The 22,011-nt window shown below is 45.7% G+C and overlaps 1 protein-coding gene across 1 annotated transcript in view; it reads right to left on the reverse strand.

Moving 5' to 3' along the window:
* The window catches only part of ATP1B3 (ATPase Na+/K+ transporting subunit beta 3), a 30,242-nt gene extending 11,843 nt beyond the window's left edge, over positions 1-18,399 (reverse strand). Inside the window, exon 1 of the mRNA XM_036757872.1 lies at positions 17,879-18,399. Coding sequence (XP_036613767.1) covers positions 17,879-17,987 — 109 coding nt within the window. The 5' untranslated portion in view covers positions 17,988-18,399. The remainder of the gene's footprint in view (positions 1-17,878) is intronic.
* Between the last annotated feature and the right edge of the window lie 3,612 nt (positions 18,400-22,011).

The raw sequence follows: 22,011 nt of genomic DNA on the forward strand, positions 1-22,011 counted from the left end.
TTTAAATAAAATCCCGAATCACTTGAATTAACCTTTTTCCCCCCAGTACAGACACAGTCCCAGCTCCTAATCATCAGTCTAGCGGAAGGGTTGAAGCTGGGCTAGTTAACCATTTGTATTTGCATGCCTGAGGCACTCTGTTTCAAAAAAGGATGGAATGGTTAAAGCAATGTCTTCTTGATTCAGAGTAAAGTTTTTACCAGAAAATTAAAATAAGGGGAGAGGATAGCACAGAAGAAAGGCAGCAGGGTCACCTTCAGACAGCATCACTTCCCTACCATACATCAGGACCCTGTTACAGAAAAAAGAAAAACCAAACTCAAAGAAGGCTGAGGGAGAGAGAGAGAGACAGAGAGAGAGAGGAGAGAGGAGAAGGAGGGAGAGAGAGGGAGGGGGGAAAGAGGGAGGGGGGAAGGAGGGAGAGGGAGAAAGAAGGGGGGGAAAGGAAGGGGGGAGGGAGAGGGACAGAGGGAGGGAGACAGACAGAGACAGAGAGGTCACAATCCATGTGATCAAGCAAGACAACAAAAATGGCACTTTGAAGTCTACGAATTTGCACAAAATTAAGACTTGACAGGAAAACTCACCTGAATTCTGATAAAAAGTCTTATTATACCATTTCCTAGGAAGTGATGTAAACTTCCAAGATGAGTATTACAGCTTGGGATTTAGAATCTAAACTCCACAGATAAATCCATCCCCTGACCCGCACCTTCCACATTCATTTTCTATTTTCTTTGTTTTTAGAGCACACTAATATTAGATCACACTGTTAGTAGAGCTGTGAACTGTTCCAAGCTCTTGTGGAAAGTGATGTAGAATTATGCCCCCAAAGTTACTAAACTGTGCAGATACCCTTTAAACCAGCTACCACTACCATACCTTTATACCAAAGAGATCAGAAAATAGAAAATTGCCCATGTGCAATCAAAAAAACATATTTTATGTTATTTTAGATTTGTTCTAGGTATTACTTTCATATATTTATATTTAAGCAACTCTTTTTGTAAAGGCACTGCAGAACATTCTTGTGCCAAAAGATTTATGAAAGGAACAGTTTCTGAGAAACCCAGAAGGACCTGTATGAACTGATGCAGAGTGAAAGGAGCAGAACAAGGAAAAGAATAAAGAAAACAACGCCGTAAAGACACAAACAACTTTGAAAGACTCAAGAATTTGGATCAATGCAGTAACTAACTACAATTCCAGAGGACTGGTGATGAAGCAAGCTGCCATCCCCACCCTCCTGGCAGAGATAAGGGACCAAGATGAAATGTGCGACACCCGCTGGTGGAGATGGCCACTGTGTTTTTCTTCTTTTTCCAACGGGGGAAAGGAAGAAGGGAGGGAAAGAAAACAAATACTTCTTTATTGATAAAATTTTTTCTGTTTCAAATCAAGCTTAGAGAAAATATAAGAAAATAAAGAAAATATTAAAAAGCTCTTAAAATATCCACGTAGATTTGAAATGTTTTAAGGTAGTATTAGTGAACGGTCCAATGTGCTTTCATAATACAAGTATAAAATGTGTCAACTAGCCTTGACTCAAATCTGAATATCTTTTCTCCAAATAGAGGTTTTGTCCCCTTGACAAGACCAAAAAAAAAAAATTACAATTCGAATTATTTTTACTCCTCACCAACATGAAAAACTACCCATCAAAAAATAGCAACAGCTTGATCAAAGAATATTTCTATGCCTTCCACTAGGGAAGAATAATGACTCTCCCATCCCCCACAGCAGTAAATCATTTTTAAAAAACCTATTGGTTTAAAAATTAATAATTACAGCTAGCAACTAAATTGTAATTGCTACTTTTACCAGTAGGTAATTTTCCATAATTGCACAGAAACAATTTAGGGGCTTCAGGCTGATGTGGCGAGAGCGCTCCTGAGGGCAGTGAAAAGTGATTTGTAATATGTGGCAATCCACTTTGGATTCAGCATACTAAACATATCTCAGAGCACCTTTAAGGAATACAGATAACCTGGAGGGTCTGAAGAAGACAAAAGCAGACCATCATTAACAGTACTCAAGAGGTTTCCAATTTTAAGAAGGTAAATAAATTACTAGCTATGTTAAAATACTGCTAGCTGAAGTCCTCTTAATGACTGTATTTTGCTCCAATGTTTTCTTCATTCACATATTCAGTAAGCATTTACTAAATGACTATTACACACAGACTAACTGTGCTTGGCAGGCCCTCAAGGAGCCTGCATTTGAGTACATATTCATAGAAAAGTCAATCCCATTTGTGTGTATGGTAGATACAAAGCAATTCCAAGAGAGGGGCCATTAGTAAATAGGAGAGCAGGACAGGCCTCCTAAAAGCTGAGGATTCTGAGGTGGACGCAAGGAGGGGATGCATTCCAAGCGTGGGGAAAGAGTGTGGAGGGGAAGAGGACGTGTGTGTGGAGAACAGAGAGGCTGGCAAGAAAAGACAGAGTGAGATCACAAAGGGCCTGAAAACCCTAAAGGTCACTGGTGCCCGACGGGACAGGGTCAGAGTCAGATCTATGGCCTTAAGAATCAGTCTGGCAGCTATGTGGAGACTAGGCTGGAGAAGGGAAAAGAATGAGGAGACCAGAGATGGTAAATTCAGAAGCAGGGAGGATGTGGGTGAAAAGAGGAGTTCTGTTTTGATCACGTTGGGCTTGGGATCTCCACAGATGTCCAGATGGGGATGTCCACAAGGCAATCACGATACAAGACTCTCTCATTCAAGAAATGGATGAGGCATGTGCATAAAGATGACAGCTGGACTCACAGGAGTCAGAGAGAACAGTACAGGAAGAGAAGGCCAGGGGGCCCAGAGGAAAGCCAAGGCTGTCTTCATTGCTGGGGGCCATTCGGAGGAGGGAGAGTTTAGAATATTAATAAGCAATTGATCAACATTTTGTAAATTTTAATTATACTCAAATGTTTTGATGAAAAAGAAAATGAAAACCAGACATGTTCACTACTGCATGTCAAATACTGTCTTACTCTTAAAACATCTGCAAATTTGTCCTAGAATCAAACCAAGAGGTCTGGACACACATGAACACGAACTCTGTTCTCCTGGCGACCACTTCCACCCCAACAACTCACACTGACTCTTTTCTTCCTTCCCCAATCTGGGCTTTTGAGGTAACCACCGAGCGCTCACTACAGAAGCCATCATGCCTCGCCAAACTCCAGCCCCGGGTTGCTTCTATGGCAGATTTCTGTCCTCCGATATCAGCCGGACCCTCTTTACTACTCTCTAATCAAGTCTGTTTCCCTCCCCCAACAGCTAAGGTCTTCTTTAAGCCTTGCACAGCACCCTTCCTCTTACTCAGCAGGGGACTGGGAAAGTAGAGATGGGTGAGTGAGCTCCTCTTTCTTTCCTTCTCTCCATCTCCAAACCTGGCCATCGTCCTCCGTCCAGTCTCAGATGAAAGGGTGAGCCTTCTGATCGAGCCAAGCCCTGCCCTTGCTTCTTTGATGCCGCTCTCTCCTATCAGCCTACATCAGGATCTAGGGGCAGCCAGGTGGTGAAATAGAGCAGAGCGCTGGTCTGGAGTCAAACCCAGTCTCAGAAAGTTACTAGCTGTGGGACCCTGGGCAGGTTTGCCTCAGTTCCTTCAACTGTAAAATAGGGATGACACTAGCACTTACCTTTCAAGTCTGACATACTATTTACAAAGTGCTTAGCATAGCAGGAACATAGTAGGCACTTTGCAAAGCCTTATCCCTTTCTCCCATTCATATCTCCTTATCCACTGGTTCATTTCCTAGGGCTTAAAATCACAACCAGGTCCTGATCATCACCTTTTACAGAATCCCATCATCCTGTCTCTTCACTTTCCAGGCCATAGCACATTCTTGGAAGTCAAACTCTGCCTCTACTTTCTCTCCTTCCTCTCACATTCCAGCTTTCTAACTTCACTGGGCTCAAAGTGCTCTCTCTACACTGACCAGATCCTATGGCCTTTTCTCGTGACTTCTCAGCACACTTGGCACTGCTCACCTGCCTCTCCTTTTCTAGATCATCCACGTCGAGCTCTGTAGCTCAGCACATCCTAAGGTTCTAAGGTCTTGTCCAAGGTCCTCTTCTCCCATTCTTTGCGGGTTCCCGAGGGTTCATCAATGATCTCTATGTAGATGATAACTATCAGATGGAACTTCCCAGCTCTCCTGAGTTCCATTCTTTCATGTTCATCTTCTGACCACACGTGTCCCAACAGATGTCTTTAAGCATCTAAAATTCACTGAGTCCAAAGTGAAGTGAGCAGAACCAGGACAGTGTGATGCCAACGTCATAAGGAAGAAATCTTAAAACTGATGAGGGCAATGATGAATCACACAACTCCAGAGGACCCTGGGGGAAAGAGGTGAGGACCTGAGGAGCAGAAGATGACACATATATTGAAACTGCCAATGCAGGAACTGGTCTGACTTAACTAGACAGATTTTTTAATAAGGATTTTTTTCTTTTTTAGTTGGAGGAGGTGGGTTGGTTATCCATCTAGAAGACACTCCTTTGAGGGCAAACAAAACATTTTTGTAAAAGCAGAGGACAGAAGATGAAATAATCAGAACAGAAAGGACAAAGTTATGTAGCAAATCTATTACCTAAGAAATCTCTAGCTCCATGTACAATGACTTTATTTCCAGAAATGCTTCTATTATTTCTTGTTTCTTGGGTTCTAAATTTATAAGTTCAAGAATTCCAAAACAGACCCAGTTATTTTTCTCCCCAAACCCTTCCCCATTTCTACCCAGGAGACCCCACTGATGCCTCAGGGTTGTTCAGGAGTCCTAGCTCTCCCTCATCCCACACATCCAACCATCCACCACGTTTGGCTGCTTCTACTTCCACAACACTGCTCTTTAATCACAAGCGCACGATGCTCATTCACACCCTTTCTTAGCGCACATGTCACTCTCCCGGCTCATGAACATCCAGTGATTCCTCATCACTTCAATATAAACTTCCTTCCCAAGATGGCTCCACTTTCCCTTCCTGGGCTTAGTCTGCAGTGCCCCCCTTCATTTCCCCTGCCCTTTCAATATCTGATCCATCCGAGCCTAATTATTTAAATCTCAAACTTCCTCTACACCCTGGAGTTTATAAAGATATTCTAATGCAAGGATTTAGTCAATCCATGACTTCAAATAATCACTGCCTCTATATTAGCATTTTAATTAAAATAATCCAGACTGTTACAAAAGGAGTAATGAATCATGGGTTTTTATATTTAAAGCTACAAAAGACTTCAGAGACCATGGAACTCAATCCCTTTTACAGATCAAGAAACTAAAACCCAGACCGGTTAACTGTACCTGCCCAAGTTCAAGGCAGGATTTGAACCAGTAGATATTGTATATCTACTGGGGTGCAGTAGAAGCTGTGGGCAAAGGAGGGCTGGTCTGGACCCATGATCCTCCTCCCCCTCAGTCCCAGGGTCTCAGAGCTATAGACCAGTAAGGTTGCCCTCTCCCCCTTAAGCCGCCATGTTGCCAGCCTGGGCCCTGTAGGAACTGGGCCTGAGACTGGGCTGCCGCCATTATTTACTGGAGTTATTTTGTGTATTTCTTAATCATTTAACATATATAAAAATGTGCTAGTATTTTTTAAAGTTCCCATCACATTCCTATCCAAAAGGTTTGATTAAAAGACAATGAAGCTGAGAATCAAGGTGCTCAGGAGTATAAACGTTGCAGTGGGCCAGGTCTGTATTTAAAATGTGGAAAAGACTGTCTTTTCAGACACTGTAAAGGAGTGTGCTTCCTGGCCCTTCCGCTCATTACCATATTACAAGGCACTTTCTTCTCACAAGGCTGTGAGCTAGCTGTAGAGTAACCCAAGCATTAATTAATTAAGCCAACAGACCCGGCGCTCTCTCCACCAGACTCTTATCTATCTGCCTCCTAGGAAGTTTGATGAGAGGATCTTGAAGACCTCTGTCGCCAACACATTGCCAGTAGGTTACCAACGAACACACTAAACTTCAAATGACACATGAACTGTTCCCTAACAACGGGGCGTTACTGATATGATGGACATGCCCACACCCACCACTGACTTGTTATTTTCCCAACAGTGCCCACGTCCTGCAAAGTTTCTACGGCAGGCTACATTTCCCAGGGCAAAGGATAGCATGAAAGCCCCCTCACAACCACGTGATACTGGGAAATGAAGCCGACTTGCTTTCTGCCCTGCAGCCAGGGCAGGTGGAGTGGGATGCTCCAAGCAGAGCACTGACAGAGTCATCACCTCACAGAATGAGAGCAGTGGATTCAGAGGAAAAGACACCCCAAGAGAGCTGCATTAAAAGAAAAGGGAAGTCTGAAGCACAAGTGGACAGTGACTGACCCAGGTGACCGCAGCCAACTGTCGGAGAGCCAAAAGAACACAGGTCCACAAAAGTCAAGAGATGACGTGTTACATCTCCCCCAACCAGCTGCGAATCCCACCCATTCTGGGCTCTGCTATACTCTCCTACACAAAAGGGGTGAAACAAGATGATGCTAAGATCCCTTCCAGGTCTAGCAGATAAGAATTAGGATTCTTAGGAGCTGGACTAGACCCTAAGCCCAGCCTCCAAACTGTGTGATTCTATTTCATACACCGTCCAATAAATGCTACTTGTCGCCAATATGGTTTAGAAGTAGATTGTGTTATGGGGGTGTTTTAGCATACAACTGTAGTGAGTTCAGCTTTCCAACACTGGCATGCGTCCCCTGAGCAAGCACTGGAGATACTGCTATGGACCAAAGAATGCTAGCACTACCAGCCATTAAGTGATGACTACCTATTGGTGAGGCCAGCCTGGCAATTCCTTGGGAGATCCTGGGAATGGAGCCCCACTCCTCTCTCATTTTGCTGCATCTGCTTTCTACTTTTACCCGACCCAACAGAGAATGGAATGGTTGGGGGGGGGGGGCAAGGTGAAGCCCCACTTTTAGCAACAGACTGAGCAGGTGGCAAACATCCTTAAAGTAAGAGTTTGGATTTCTTGTGTGCTGGAACCACATTAAAACCTGACAGCTAAAGATACAAAAAACTCTGTCATTATGACTCAATTATTAATATGAATATACTGTAAAACAGAAGTGTTACACATGATTCCCAACAGTCCCAAGTGAAGCTGAACCAGATTAAAATGTTATTGAAAAGTATTTTAAAAATAAATAAAAACACAATAAAACATAGTTAATATTACTTCAAAACTAAATCCACATGCAGCCTGCAAGGAATCTTATGTTTATTTATAAAAAGATATTATTTTAATAATAGAAAATATTTAATGTTTCTAATAATTTTGATAGTTTTAATATTAAAATCAATGAATTTAAATATAAATACACACATACCACTTAGTGGGCCCCATTCTTGAGTCTGACATCACTTACTGTAAAACACACCCCAAAAAGTGTCATCGTTTCAACTGAGACATTTAAAAGTGATTGTAAAGATCTCCCCGTAAAATCGTCATTGGCAAAACACACAGAATTACAACATACACATTTTACACTTTAGCTTCGTCCATCAGTAGACGAGAATTATCCCTTTCACACGCGCACTTACTACTGAAGTCCTTTTTGAAAGTCAAATCATTAGTGGGGGTGGGGGAGACAGACATTCATTATTAAGCTCTTACTGTGTGCCAGGCACTGTGCTTTGTAAGTATTATTTCATTTTATCCTCACAAGTAAATGCTATTATTAACTCCACTTTACAGTAGAGGAAACTGAGGCATACACAGTTTAAGTGACTTGCCCAGGGTCACACAGCTAGTGTCTGAGGCCAGATTTGAACTCAGGTCTTCCTGACTCCAAGCCCAGCACTCTATCCACTGTAACACTGTAACTATCCACTGTAACTAACAGCCTGATGATAAGACAAATTTCTGGAACTCGGTACCTCTACTTCCTTATCAGTCATCAAACATAAGCCTACCATGTGAATGACACAAAGACCCTGTGTTACAAAGATAAAAGGGATCTAACTCCTACCCTCAGAGAGTTCACTTTCCAAGGGCAAAGATAATGTCTGTGTTTGTATATGAGTATGAGTGTGTGTTTACATGAGTAAAGCCATGATGTGTATAAAATGAACACAAGGGAGCTTCCTTGGGAAGTTGGAAGGTGGCCCTGGAATCTTGAAGTCCAGGATGCAAGGAGGGAGGTACGGACGCAGAAGAGTAAGTACAGGCCAGGGTGGCTGTATGTAAGAAAGGTGGAAGAGGCCGGGCTGGGAAGGGCTCTAAATCCCAGCCAGAGGAGTTTCTCTGATTCCAGAAGGAAGGAGGAGCCACTGGACCTTACAGAATGAAGGGGTAGAGAGGGAGGACATGTTCAGATCAGCGCTTTGGCAGCTGCATGAAGGATGGAGCAAGGGGAAGCTGCAAACAGGGAGGTGGTGTCCGTCTGGGAGGTGAGGAGCCTGAGCATGCTGGGGAGGGAACGGGACGGCAAGGTTGCCAAGCTGGGTGAATGGACAGAGGATGGGAACTTAAACAGAAAAAGGCAAGTGTGTGCAAGAGGATGGGTCTGGGGGAAACGGTGAGTTCTAGTTTAGGATACGGCAAGAGGCATGTGGGACATCTGATTCAGGAGTGCCAAGGGTAGTTCATCACGAGGGGCTGGCAGCTCAGGAGACACTGGAACTGTGTGTGTATATGAGAAGTCATCGGTGGAGATCGATGAACCCAAGGGAGCCGAGGACAGAGACGTGGACTTCACACAAAGTTAGTGGCAGTGACAGATGATTAATTACTGAAGGAAACTGAGGAGCGATAAGGCAGGTAGGTAGGGAAACTATAATGACAGTGTCATGAAAATACAACACAAGTGGAGGCCACTTTTCAAGGCTGGGGCTGAAAAGTGGAAGAAAGGTCTAGGATAACAGCTGGCAGGGATGTAGGGGAATGGGGAGAGATGTGGATGTGTGTGCAGGTAGTGGGGAAGAAACCAGCAGATCTGGAGAGAGGGATGACTGAGGGAGGAAGGAATAAAAGTTGGGGCAAACAGCTTGGGAGGACAGGAGAGGATGGGATCTAGGGTACACATAGAAGTGCTGGCCTTGGTGAGGGCCACCTCTATCAATCATTGATTCAACTCCTTCTAGTCCAACAGAAATTCCTCACCAACAGCCAGCCTCCTGATGGCCAAATCCAGTGGTTGTGTTTCTCTTCCTTGATTTCTCTAGCATGATATTACTGACTCCCTCCTGCTGTCTTCTTGATGATGTCCTAATTTCCAAGACCCAGCAATACCTTCTTGCCTGGTTTCTCCCCCCTCCCCTTAAATTGGGGCTGTCCCTCACATGGCTCTCTATACCCTCTTCCATGGCTTTGAATGACCACTTTTATACAGAGAACTCCCAGCTCTGAATTTCTGTCCCTTCGTTACCAACCAACCTTCCCAACTGGCTCCTGGATATCTCCGCCTGACTGCCCTATCAGCACCTCAAGCTCAGTACATCCAAAAACAAACTCATTCTCCTTCTCCCCAAATCCTTTTCTCCTCCAAGCTTCCTTACTTCTATGAACAGCACCACTATTCTTCTAATCAACTAGGCTAGTAACAGTAATAGCTAGCATCTAGATAGTGCCTTCTTCGCTGTCTGCTAAATGCTTTACAACCGTCACCTCGTTTTATCCTTGCAACCCTAGGAGGCAGGTACAATTATTATCCCCATTTTAAAGATGAAGAAATTGAAGTCTTCTGACCTCTCACCAATTAATTTTTCAGACATCAAATCCAATTTGTCCTGAAATGTTTCACGACCCTATTTCAAGCAAAATGTCTCCAAACCAGGTTCCCCCTCTGTTGTCTCTCTCTGTTCCAATCTCATACAATTTCGAAATGCAAGATGAACTTTGCTAAGGATGGAGATTTCAAACTTTAGCATGTCTGAAACCAAACCCACTCCCCCTTCCTAATTTCTCTCTGGCAGGACCACCATGTTTCTCCCAGTTATGAATGGGGTGATAGTCAATTTTATCTCTGCAATATCTCTCTGACCATTCCCATCATTACTCTTCCTCTACCACCCCTAAATTCAGACTCTGTCCTGGACTATTCCAAGGGCCAAAACAATCCCAGGCATGGAGCTTCTGTACTACTGCTAAATTAATCTTCCGAGAACTCAATTCTTAACATATCATCCCACTTCAAAACTGCAGTGAGTCTCTCTTGCTTTTCAAACTCCTCAGCCTGTCATTTAGGGTACCTAACACAGTGTCTTGCACACAGTAGGTTGTCACTAAGTTTGCTGAATTAAATGTGCTTGGGGATAAGCCAGAGATGACTAGCACCTCAAATTAAAGGGAAAATCAGCACTCTTTTAGAAAAAATGAAGACCATACCCCCAAAGTCTTAGTTAGCAAAAGATAAGTAAACAGGCTCAATGATGTTGGGTTTCTTTATTCAGCACAAGGAAGGCCTGAATGGAAAAAGAAATTGTGAAAGTGTATTGTAATTAAGGTGAGACTTTTTTACTGTTTTCTCTTTTGGAGCACTTAGGTAATCAAGTGCCTTTGATGAGTCTGGCCTTTGTTTCTTTGATTAAATCAGGAGTCTTTGATGACCTGCTTGCGTCAAAGGAAAGCCTAGTTCACATAGGTTTGAGTTGCATGGCTGTGATGCCTGAAGAAGTGTCACACGGTTTTGAGTCTCATAGTTGTGACGTCCTTTGACCCTAAGAAAGGTATATAAACTCAGAGGTTAGCATTTTGTTTGAGGCTCTCACTCAAAGGAAAAGTGTCATGTGATTTGACTAGACGAGATTCTGGGCAGCCGTTGTTAGGAGCCCCCCCCACCACCTTGACAAAACCTAGATGTTGGTGCTTCCCTGGTAACTAGGTATTGCTATGGATAGACTGGTTTGTGTTATTTGCTGTGCTTATATAATGTATGTTTGCAATTTCTATCTGTATTTGCTCTGAAGTTCAGGGTGCTGTCTTTTTCCCCCTGAACTAAGTGAATGATACATGTATGTTTAATTCAAGTAAGACTTTTAACCCCTCAAAGTTGCTTTCCTTAGAACAGGAGATGAACAAATCTGTTCTGGCAGCCCTCCTGTGTGCTGGTCTTGTTGGCTCTTTCCCCTCCACAGCAGCTGCTAGCAACATTGTTGTTACAGAAAGTAATTTGGAGTTTTGGATTTGTAAGGAAAGCCAGAGGCTGAGTTTGGAAGAACAAGGACTGAGAAGAAAGGTTGGTCTTGAGAAGAAGGCAAAGTGTGATAAGTGATATAAATTAGCAAAACTAAAAGTTTTTTTAAAAATTAGAGGTTAGTGAGAGAGAACAGAAGAGAGGCTGGGTGGAATCGTTGAGCTTTTGTTGAGATCAGGGAAAGGAAGTTGGGTGTGGCTGTAAAATTAGAAGGTAACCTGAGTTTAAAGGGATCCTAGCGAAAGACTAGGTTGAGGATTTCAAAGAGTAGGTAAGCAGGGCATTGTGCTTGTGTTTGGCAGTCTGTCTCGGTCAATGAAACCAAGTGACTGTCCTGTCCAAAGCTCATCCCCTGGAATAAGCAAATGAGCTCAAGAAACCGTCCACTCTACAGATGGTCAGGTATAATGATGTGTCCCTAAAAACACTTCAATATTGGGAGAAAAAAAAATAAACAAAAAGTGTCCGAAATGTCAGAAAGTGATCCTTGGGGCCAGTTTTTAGAGTGGGATGGGGGGCAGCGTGAGGGGTGGAGGGCCACAATATACTTGGAGCTCAAAGATTAACTGGAAGCTCTTCCTGAAGAGCTGTGAGAGGGAGGGAGTGTAAGAATATGCTTAGCTGGATGTTATGAGTAAAGTGCAGCTGCTGCTTGTCCTCCCAATGCTGAAATCCCTAAATGTAACCAGGTAAGAAACCACCCAGGAAGGTGATTCCTCATTTCAGAGAAGAGATGAGTAGTGGCGGTCAGCGACTATGCTCAGGCTACAGGGAGAGGGCTGTAATCTTCCCAGGGCGGGCTTGGAGCCGAGATGTAACAGAGAACTCCTAAGTCTTGTCAGAAAGGAGGCCTACAACCTACCGCTGGCATAAGCTCCGGGAGAGCTATCTTTGCATCCCCAAATAGCACAAAATGGGGTACTTTCTTAGTGCCTACAAACATACACCCAGGTCTCTTTCGTCCTAACCCCCCCCTCCCTTGAGGACCCCTACCATGCCAGTCATCTCCCTAGAATCTCTCCTCCCTTTCCTGGCTAAGTGCCTTGAGAAGGTGGTCTACAATCAGGGTCTTCACCCCCTTTCCTCTCATTCTAAAATCACTGAAGTCTGGCTTCATTATTCAACTGAAACAGCTCTCTGCAAAGTTACAACCATCTCTTAGTTGCCAAATCTAATGGCCTTTTCTCAATTCTCAACCTTGTTGATCTCTGTGCAGCCTCTGCTACTCTCTCCAGGTTCTCCTGCCTGACAGATCCTTCCCCGTGGCACATCTTTATCCAGACCATCCCCCAACCCCAACTTTAGGTGTTGCCCAAGGCTCTGTCTAGGGCCTTCTTCTTCTTCCCCCTCTAAACTATTTCCCTCGGTGGTCTCATCAATTCCCCTGGATTCAATTACCATCTCAATGATGATGATTCTCAAATCTACTTAGCCATTTCTAACCTCCAGGCTCCGTCTCAATTGCCTCTTGAACATCTTTCCCCTTCAAGCTCTCCTCTTCCTGTTAATAACATCAGCCTACTCTCAGTCACCCAGGATCACAACTTAGGTGCCATCCTCAACGTGTTATTCCTTCTCACCTGCCATAGTCAATCTGTTGTCAAGTCCTGGAGGTGCCACCTTTGCAACATCTTTCATCTAGGCCCCCTGCTTTTACCACTACCCCGGTGCAGGTCATTATCACTTCACGCTTGGATAATGGCCACATGAGTCAAGTCTCTGCCCCTTACAACCCATCCTATACTCAGCTGTCAAATTTCTTACCAAACCATGTCACCCTCCCCTTCAAGAAAGTCCAGTGGCTCCCCCTCACCTCCAGGATCAAAGATAAAATGCTATTTGGCATTCCAAACTCTTCATAACCTGCCTCCTACATCCACTGTGCATGTCTGTAGTGTTCTTTCACCTGGATCCATTCCTTATGCTACACAACCCAGAGACGCTGAACTACTCCCACAAGATACCCCACCTCCTGATGTTGTCCCTTTCCACCAGCTTGACCCCCATGACTGAAATTCCCTCCTTTCTCATCTCTGCCTGCTGGCTTCTTTCAAGTCCCAGCTAAAATCCCACCTTCTCCCAAAAAGGAGTCTTTTCCAGTTCCCCTAAGCGCGAAGGCCTTCCCTCTGTGGTTCTCTCCATGTATATCCCCATGTAGATCCTGCTTACACAGAGTGGTCTGCAAGTTGTCTCCCTCATTAGACTGTGGCCTGTCTTTGTGTCACCAGCACAGAGCAGACACTTACTAAATGCTTATCAATTTGTTGCTTGAGACTGGCTTCGGTGACTCCCGTGTACAAATGACAACACTGGAACCTAGAAGAGACTGGGAAAGATTATAAAGTCTTGGGCAACATACTGAAGTCCTTCACCAGGGCCCACGTGGCGCTTCTATCACTGCTGCCTACTGGAGGTAAGGGACAAAGAGAAATTCTGAGTGGAGAAGTGAGTATATGGTGAAAGAGACTATCTGAGAATGAGATTTGGACTTCTGAAATACAATGGAAGAATAAGAGAATGACTCGGCTGAGGATGCCCTAACAAAGGCTGATAAGTATGCACTTAACCTAGGGTGCTGCAAATCTAATCAAAGGAGGGTGGGAGAAAACGGCATCTACATTTATATCTCAATTTCTCTCTCAAACTCCATCCCAAAGGAGTAGCTATACTGTAGGAAAGGCAGCCTGAAGTTCATAGGAGGCAGAAACGCAAGAAAGGATCCTGTAGTAAAACCCCATGGCCTCAAACATCCATGTTTGATAAATCAATAAGCACGTAGAGGTCCAAATGCAAAGAGGCAAATGTGACTTTATAGATATACAATATTGAAACTTAATGGAATGAGAACCACGACTGGAATATGACTCTGGATAAGTCGACCTTAGACAAAAGAAGTAAGATGGGACACAGGGGACAGACGACTCTATAATAACCAAGACCCAAATCCTTCATCCACTATGGCTCATCTATTCCACAAAACTGGAGAGGTGCTCCTCACAGCAGCCATCTTCCCGTTTCCAGGGTGGGTTAGTTCTCTGTCTGCAAGGACATGGACAGCTGTGAATGGAAGAGATCACCAGGTCCAACCTTGTGGAAGGGAATCCATAACGAGTCCAAGGAAGGTTGTGACTTGCCCATGGCCATGGCGCTAATCAACAGCAAAGCCCAACAAGAATCCAGGTTTTCTGAAACACAGGCCCCAGCTCCTCCTCTTATCCCACACTGCCCCAATTGGGCAGTTGGGCCTCAGCTTCTACAAATGACAAAAAGATCTTATGGATGCTAGCAAGCTTCCCCAAATGAAATACTCTGTAGCTGCAAAAGTGTACCAAGAGAAAGGTATTAAATTAAACCTAAAATAAGTGATCTTCTAGTTTTTAAAAAATAGGATTTCTGTGGGAGTGATTGGGTAGCTTTGTACGTGTTCATCTGTGAAGAAATCCAGAAACCAGGCTTTGTCCTGCTAGGAGCAGTGGGGAGCACTTGGGCAATCCCTCATTAAGGGAGGGAAAACAGGATGGTATTTATTAAGTGCTTACTGTGTGCTAAGCACTTGGGGATATTAAGAAAAAGCAAAAATAGTCCCTGCCCTCAAGGAACTTAGAGTCTAATGGAGAATTAGACTCTAACTGACTATACACTACAGACCACTTGGACAGAGAGAGAAAATAAACAAAACATCTGTGAAGCATCACAAGCCTGGCATAGACGCATGATCAGAGTAGTGAGCTCTTTTTCTCTGCCAAAATCAAAAAATAGCTATCAACTTCTTAACTTGTCTTAACAATTTCATCCTTCAAGAAGTAGAACCAGAAAAGGGAAATTCTATCCTAGTTGTGATTCTTACTACCAGGAACTGACTACTGGGGTAGAAATGATGAAAACCCTGGAGAGAAGAGCCCAAAGTTCGGAAGAACATGAAGTCCAGATTTGGGGAAGAGCAGCTTTCTCTGGATGAGTTTGGAGGAAGGGTAGGAAGGATCCTAAGAACCCCCTGAATGCAGCATTTTAATTCTACAAGGGAAGTCAGTCTGGAAGGGATCAGAAACACTATTGGATGAAATTCTGAATACAGAGGGAAGCGATTTTGAAAAGGAGGAAAGTGGGGAGCGGTGTGAAGAGTCCGACACTGACGTACAGAGAACTCATTGGCACACTTTAATTTTTAAAAGATATGTACAGACAATGGAACAGGCAACAGAAGGTGAATACAAAAGCACGTCACTGGAAGAGTATCAGCAGGAGAACTTGAGTGACAAATGAGCTTAGGAAATCCAAAAAGCACAATGAATAACCAAGGCAGGGCTTTTTAAAGGATACCTGAGAAAAGTTAGGCCCACAAGCTGGGGGTGACCAGGATGATAACTGACAAGATGGCGGCAATGTTCTATCCTGACTGTGCTTCTGTTTCCTCTGCCAGGACCTCAATACAATATTGGAGATGTCAAAACAAAAATGAATAATAAAGAACTGATGCTCGATATACATGAAGAGGTTCAGAGTTATGCTCCCCAGCAGTAGCTGGGAGGCAGGTGACTGTGCTCTGACACAGAGAGCCTGGCTCCAGTGGCTAGATGGCTTTAGGAATCCACAACCTCTCTGGGGCTCAGTTTTTCTATCTAATACACGGATGAGCCCATGAGGGAGTTGATGAATGTTCTTTTTCAGTTCAAATATAAGTCCTTTATTTTCAGAAGGGCCCATTTCCAGGCAGGAACTACAGCATTCTATAATGCAGCTGAGGCCCGGAGACTGAGTGACTTGGCCGTGACCACACAGCTAATAAACGGAGACTTTGAACCCAGGTCTTTTGACTTCAAATCTAATGTTCCTTCCACTACATACACTGTCTCTCTCTCTCTCTCTGAAGACCTACTTCATACAAGGCTGAATGCTTGAGGGGGCAGGGTTAACAGAGAACCTTGAAAGGTGGGGCTTGAAACAGGGTTTTTCTGACTCAACACTAATTTACTATCTCCAAACCTTTCTTAAACTTCAGGCAAATGTTCCACACTCTAGGAAGTTAGCTTTGCAAGTACAAAACACCTAAAATGAGATAAAGCCCTGGCTGTGGATGTTGGGGGTCTAGGTTTGCATCCCGACTCTGACAGTCACTGGCTGGGCCAAGTCATCTTGCCTTGTTTCATCATTGATAAAAACACGGGTGGGTGGGACAGCGGATCTGTAAGATCCCTTCGCACCTCGGAGGAAACTGACTTTCCATCTCTGCATCTTCAAAAGAGGTTTTCCAGCAAAGGCTAGGAATGGCCTTCAGTGGAGAGGATCCTTATTTAGGTCTGGGCTGGTCATCTCCCTTTCCATCTTTAGTACTCAAGGAAAGCACTCGCTGCTTCTTGGGGCCATGTCCAGCCCTTATGATTTGTATCTGGCCACTGGACCGAGATGGCTCCGGAGGATAGAGTGAGGCTGGTGGCTGTGCACAGCCCTGCCTCACTAAATCCAATTCACTTGCACGTCATGGCATCACCTTCTGGATGTCACGGTCCTCTTTGAGAACAAACCACCACAACGATACTGCTTCTTACTCAGCTATAAACTCTCACGTCTACAAAGGCTGTTGAATGTTTAAATCTGTTAAAACGCTATCAGTACTCTACAGAGACTCAGTGGGGGGAAGCCTTGTTTAAACAGAAAACTGGAATTTCATCTGATTAGAGGCTAAAAAGGTAGCCTAAATCTAAGACCAAGGAAGATTTTTAATCGCCAGGAATCCTGAATTTTTCCTTAAAACAAAGTTCCGGAGAACCAAGCAGCGGTCCTAAGGGGGAGGCACGTTTTCCTGTAGCTCCGCAAAGCCAGCCTGCTTTGGATACAATGTGCTTCTGTGGTCGTTTCACCACGGCATTCATTCTACCCACACACTTAAAACACACACACTTCTCGCTGGCTCGGGGTGCCGATGAAGAAGTCACAAGACACGGACGGCAGTGGAAATTTCCTCTCCCCCACCCAGTGGGGCAGGGTCTGATTTCCTCGAATCGCTCCCAGTGCGCTTGGCATCGGCGCCCGGGCCCTCTGTGCAGAGGCTGGCACAAAGGCGGCCGCTCGGCCCGAGCCCCCTGCCCTCCTCGGCTGCCCGGGCACGAACAGGGGCTCGGCCGCGGCCCGGGAGAGGGGCTTCGAGCCTCGACCGGAGCCCCTCCCGGACGCCGGGGGACCCGCCTCGGGCGGAGCCGCTGGAACGCCGGGCCGGCACCGGCTTCCCGGCCACGGAGGGCACCGGGACCCGCGGAAACACGTGCGGCCCCTCGCCCACAGAGGGGAGCGAGCCCCGGCCGCAGTCGCGCAAGGCAGGCGCGGCGGGGGCGGCGCGGGGAGGAGGGTACTTCCCGGGCCTAGGAAGCCTGGCCCTCCCGGCAGACGGACAGCGGCACATGGGCCGTCTGCCCGGCCCGGCCCGGCCCCGCGCCGAACCCCCTCCACGCCAGCGCGGCCAAATGAATGGGAGCCGCGGCCGGGTCGGCTCCTCCTCCCAGCGCCCTCCCCGCTGTCAGCGGCTATTTTTAGCCGGGAACGTAGCGGGTCCCGGAGCTGCCCCGGCGCGGGGGTCCGGCGGGGGACGGGCGGGACCAAGAAAGGAAGGAAAGGAGAGAAGAGAGCGAGCGCCGGGCGCACACTCAGCCCTGGCCGGGCACAGACGCCCCGAGGGCCCGGGGCTCCACGCCGCGCCCCCGGCCCAAACCGCCGCTCGGCCCCCGGTCGCACTCACCCCAGCTCTCCGCCGTCCGCCCCAAGATCTCGCCGTTTCCCGGGTTGTAGATGAAGCGTTTCCACTCGCCCAGAGTCTGCTCGAAAGGTTTCTTCTCGTCCTTGGTCATGATGGGCGCGCGTGGCGAAGGGAGAGGTCCGTGTCAGAGCGTGGCTGTGAGTGCGGGTGGGTGTGAGTGCGGGGTAGTGCGGTCGCGGGGGAGAGGGGAAGGGGGAGAGTCGGAGCTGAGGAGGAGGAAGGGGCGGGGGGAGGAGGAAGGAGGACGAGGACGAAAAGGAAGGAGTGGGGGGAGCCGGCGAGGACGATCGAGCAGCGGCGGGCGCAGCAGGAGCCCGCGAGGGAGACGGGGAGGGAGGGACAGGGAGGGAGCTCACACAGCCGGAGAGAGTGAGAGGGAGGGAGGGAGGGAGGACTGAGGCCGCAGCACTTCCTCGCTGCTACGCGCACTCGAGCCGACTGAGCCGGAGCCCGAGCTGGGGCCACCGCTCGGCCAGCCGGGCTCTGACGTCGGCGCCCGCGCCAGCCAATCGGAGGCGGAGGCTGGGGCGCGAGCGCCGCCACCGCCGCCGCCGCCGCCTACCGCCCTCGAGACGCATCGTTGCCGGAGGCGGGCTGGCGCTCGCCCCGACTACGGGGGCTGGGTGCCTCAGCCCGCGCGCACGCCCAGGACAACCCTCCTCCCCCGCCCCTCTGCCTCTCCCCCTCTTCCCTTCGTCCCCCCCCCCCTCCTTTCCCACCGCGAGGTCTGCCAGCTGCTCCGGGGAACCCAGATAAACCGTCCGGTATAGGGGAACGGTTCCAGCCTAGTCCCAGAGGAGGCTTCTGAAATACTAGGCTTTTAATCGTAAACAGGAGGTCAGTGTTGCCTGCCCTGGGGACTGTTTGCAAGCATGCATCTTTCAGGTTTCTCTGTGCAGTAGGACTAAACGATGCGGCTTCTATCCAATGAGGGTGGGAGAGTGCTGGAACTGATTCTTCCTCCCTGGAAAACCCCGTCGTTGCAGACATAGCCCTTCAGCCCATCCAAACTCTCCTTTTGCCGAGGAAATTAACATCTTTGGGACATCAAGGAAATTGACTCCTTTGGAAACCAAGGCAATTGACTCTCACGGATATCAAGTATATTGACTCCCATAGATGCCGAGGAAATTGACTCGGAAGGATGTAAAGGAAACTGACTGCTTTGGCTGCCAAAGAATCGACTCCAATGGATGCCAAGGAAATTGACTCCAAATCTGCCCTAACTGCTTCATGTAGGCAAGGAAAGCAAAGGTGCCCCCCCTCTGGCCTTAACACGGTTACTTCCACGTTCTGTATACTCTCCAAGCTTTTCTCAATGGAAATTCCTTTTTAGGCTTTTGTCGGTCCAATTCATCAGGAATCTGTTGGGCATGTACTACCCTATGCTTGGCACTATCCCACCTGCCTTTCTTCGGGCAAGGCATTTCCCAGCTTGCTCGTCTGTAAAATGGAGTTGGACTAGCTGGCCTCCATCGATCCTTCTAGTTCTAAATCTGTGATCCAATGAGGCTTTTTCCTCATCTGCAAAGTGAGGACTACAAGGCTGCTAAGATCCCTTGGAACTCTAAATCTGGGTTCCTATATTTCTCATAAAGTAGCTGTGATAGAATTTACCTCAAATGCAGTTAGGGTGAGGGCTTGAAAGGATGCTCCAACAATATTCACTCTGTAAAATGATTGTTTTAAAGTTAGTGAGGAAAGACCCAGAATGGAACAAGTTGAATCTATTTCAATAAAATGAAATTCGTGTTGTATTGTTGTCGTCTACTTCCTGACAGCTAAAATATCCTGCCTTGTTTCTCAGGCCCTCCAGATCTTATCTGACAGAAAACAAACCCTCCAGATAGAGCATTATTACTTAAATTATGTCACACAATTTTCGACTTTATAAGAACTTTTTTTTGTGCTTCCTGGGCTCGGTAGAGGTTGCAGGTGATTGGACTACATTGGATTGCCTTCCTGCCGCAAGGTGGGGCTGAAGAACAGCAATGTTTTTATAACCAGAAGCCTGTTGAGTTACAAATTTGGAGAAAACTTACTTTGAAGGGAGAAGTGGAGAATCGTCTGTATAACGTTCTAATGTTAAAAAAAAAAGTACAATATTCAGAAAAGTTCACACACACGCATACTCTGTGAGCTGAGATGGGGTAGAGTTCCCCGAACCCTGGAATATTTTAAGTTATTCAAAACCAGGAAACCGCTTTTGTGTGGCCACTGTCAAATTACAATCCACCTTGAAAAGTTAAGACTTTAGCCTGTAGCTGCTGGAGCAAAATGAATGGAGAGGGATACTGTGGAGCGATGCCAGCTTCTTCCCTTTGCCCTAAGCTTAACAACACAAGCAAAGACATTTCATATTAACTTTCCTGAATTTGAACTAGAGAAAGATGAGTGACTACATGAACTTTTTGCACACAAGAAAGGGAGTAAGTAAATAGTTGATGATGGTGGTCATTATAACTGATTTTCTCATGAGTTTGGAGGGGTTTTTTTGGGAGGGGTGGTTTGGTGCCAATTTTCAGTGTCATAAACCAACACAGCCAGAACACCAGGAGACTTGCAAAAACATTTTGTAAATCTTGGCTTGCAGTCAGAATTAGACATAACTTAGCCCTGGGCAAACACAAACTCTGATGCAGTCTTATTAGCAATGCTTACAAAACAGTGTTATTAGAGTTTAAATAAAAGCAAAACAATACTGAAAAAGATGGTCACAATCCAAAAAGTTTATCATCATGATTTTATTTTTTTAAAAATCTAACTGCCCATGGGAGAATACCTAAGGAGCTGAGTTGGGTTGGTAACTGACATTTCACTCTAAATAAAAAAGAGAAGACGGGGAGCTTGCATTTAGCCATTCTAGAAACAGAGAACTGGGTGGTGCAGTGGACATAGGGCTTAGTCAAGAAGACATAAGTTCAAATCTGATCCCGGACTTACTATCTGTGTGAATTTGGGCAGGTCACCCCTTTCTGTGTTTCCAGTTACTCAACTGTTAAAAAAAAAAAAAGCACCTACCTCCCAGGGCTGTTGTGAGGTTCTAATGAGATAATATTTGTAAAGCACTTAGCACAATACCTGGCATATAGTAGGTGCCATATATAGAAATGCTACTACTATATACCTACAATGTGCAATGTGCTATGTTAGGCATTAAGGAATAGGCAGGGAAAAATGAGCCCCAATCCTTGGCCTCAAGGAATTCACAGTCTAGTATACTCTGTGTGTCCGTGTGTGTGTGTGTGTGTGTGTGTGTGTGTGTGTGTGTGTGTGTATGCTGGCTCCTCCATTAGAATGGAAGTTACTTGAAGTCAAGGACTATTTTTTTTACCTCCTTTGTATCCCCAGTGCCTGCACATTTGCTGACTGATTGATCAATTAAATTTTTGCTATATTTAACAAGTGCCAAAAGCACAGGGGGAGATGAGAAAATACCATCAACCAAGTCCTTTTGAGATCCTGTGCTAAATGTAATCAGCAACTAATAAAAACAAAGGACTGAAACAAGAAAGCTAATCATTTTATGATTTTTCAGACATGTGCCCGGGTGTTATACAAATAACTTACAGATTTTTAAGTTAAAATCATTTTAAAAAAACCATAGTTTCCAAAAGTATTCCATAGTATACTATGTATTATCTAGCTTTATAGCCTGGTATCCAGGAACAGGTTTTTTTTCAGCTTGTAGGAAGCCCTTAGACATCTAACCTTGGCTAGAGGAGAAAATATATGTACAATGCCTTTGGGGACACTGGCTTACCCAAGTCTAATAAGGTAATAAAATTGTATTTAATCAAAGCTGCTACTCCCTAATGGCTCATTACTATACTCAAAATTCTCTTCAGAGAGCAGGCTACTTAGCCACCCGAATGAGGCATGCCAAAGTGTCTTCTAGTAAAAGACAGTAGTGCCAGCCTCAGACACTTGACACAGTTACTAGCGGTGTGACCTTGGGCAAGTCACTTAACCCCAATTGTCCTGCCTTCCCCCCCTCCAAAAAAAAAGAGAAAATAGTGTTCTGAGTTATTCTGACAAAGCTGAATGAAGCAAAAAAAGAAATATGAATGCCATCTATTCTTTAATAGGCTGGTAGTAGTGGGGATTCAAAGATA

This window comes from Trichosurus vulpecula, chromosome 4, assembly GCF_011100635.1.
Source record: "Trichosurus vulpecula isolate mTriVul1 chromosome 4, mTriVul1.pri, whole genome shotgun sequence".
Taxonomy (NCBI): Eukaryota; Metazoa; Chordata; class Mammalia; order Diprotodontia; family Phalangeridae; genus Trichosurus; species Trichosurus vulpecula.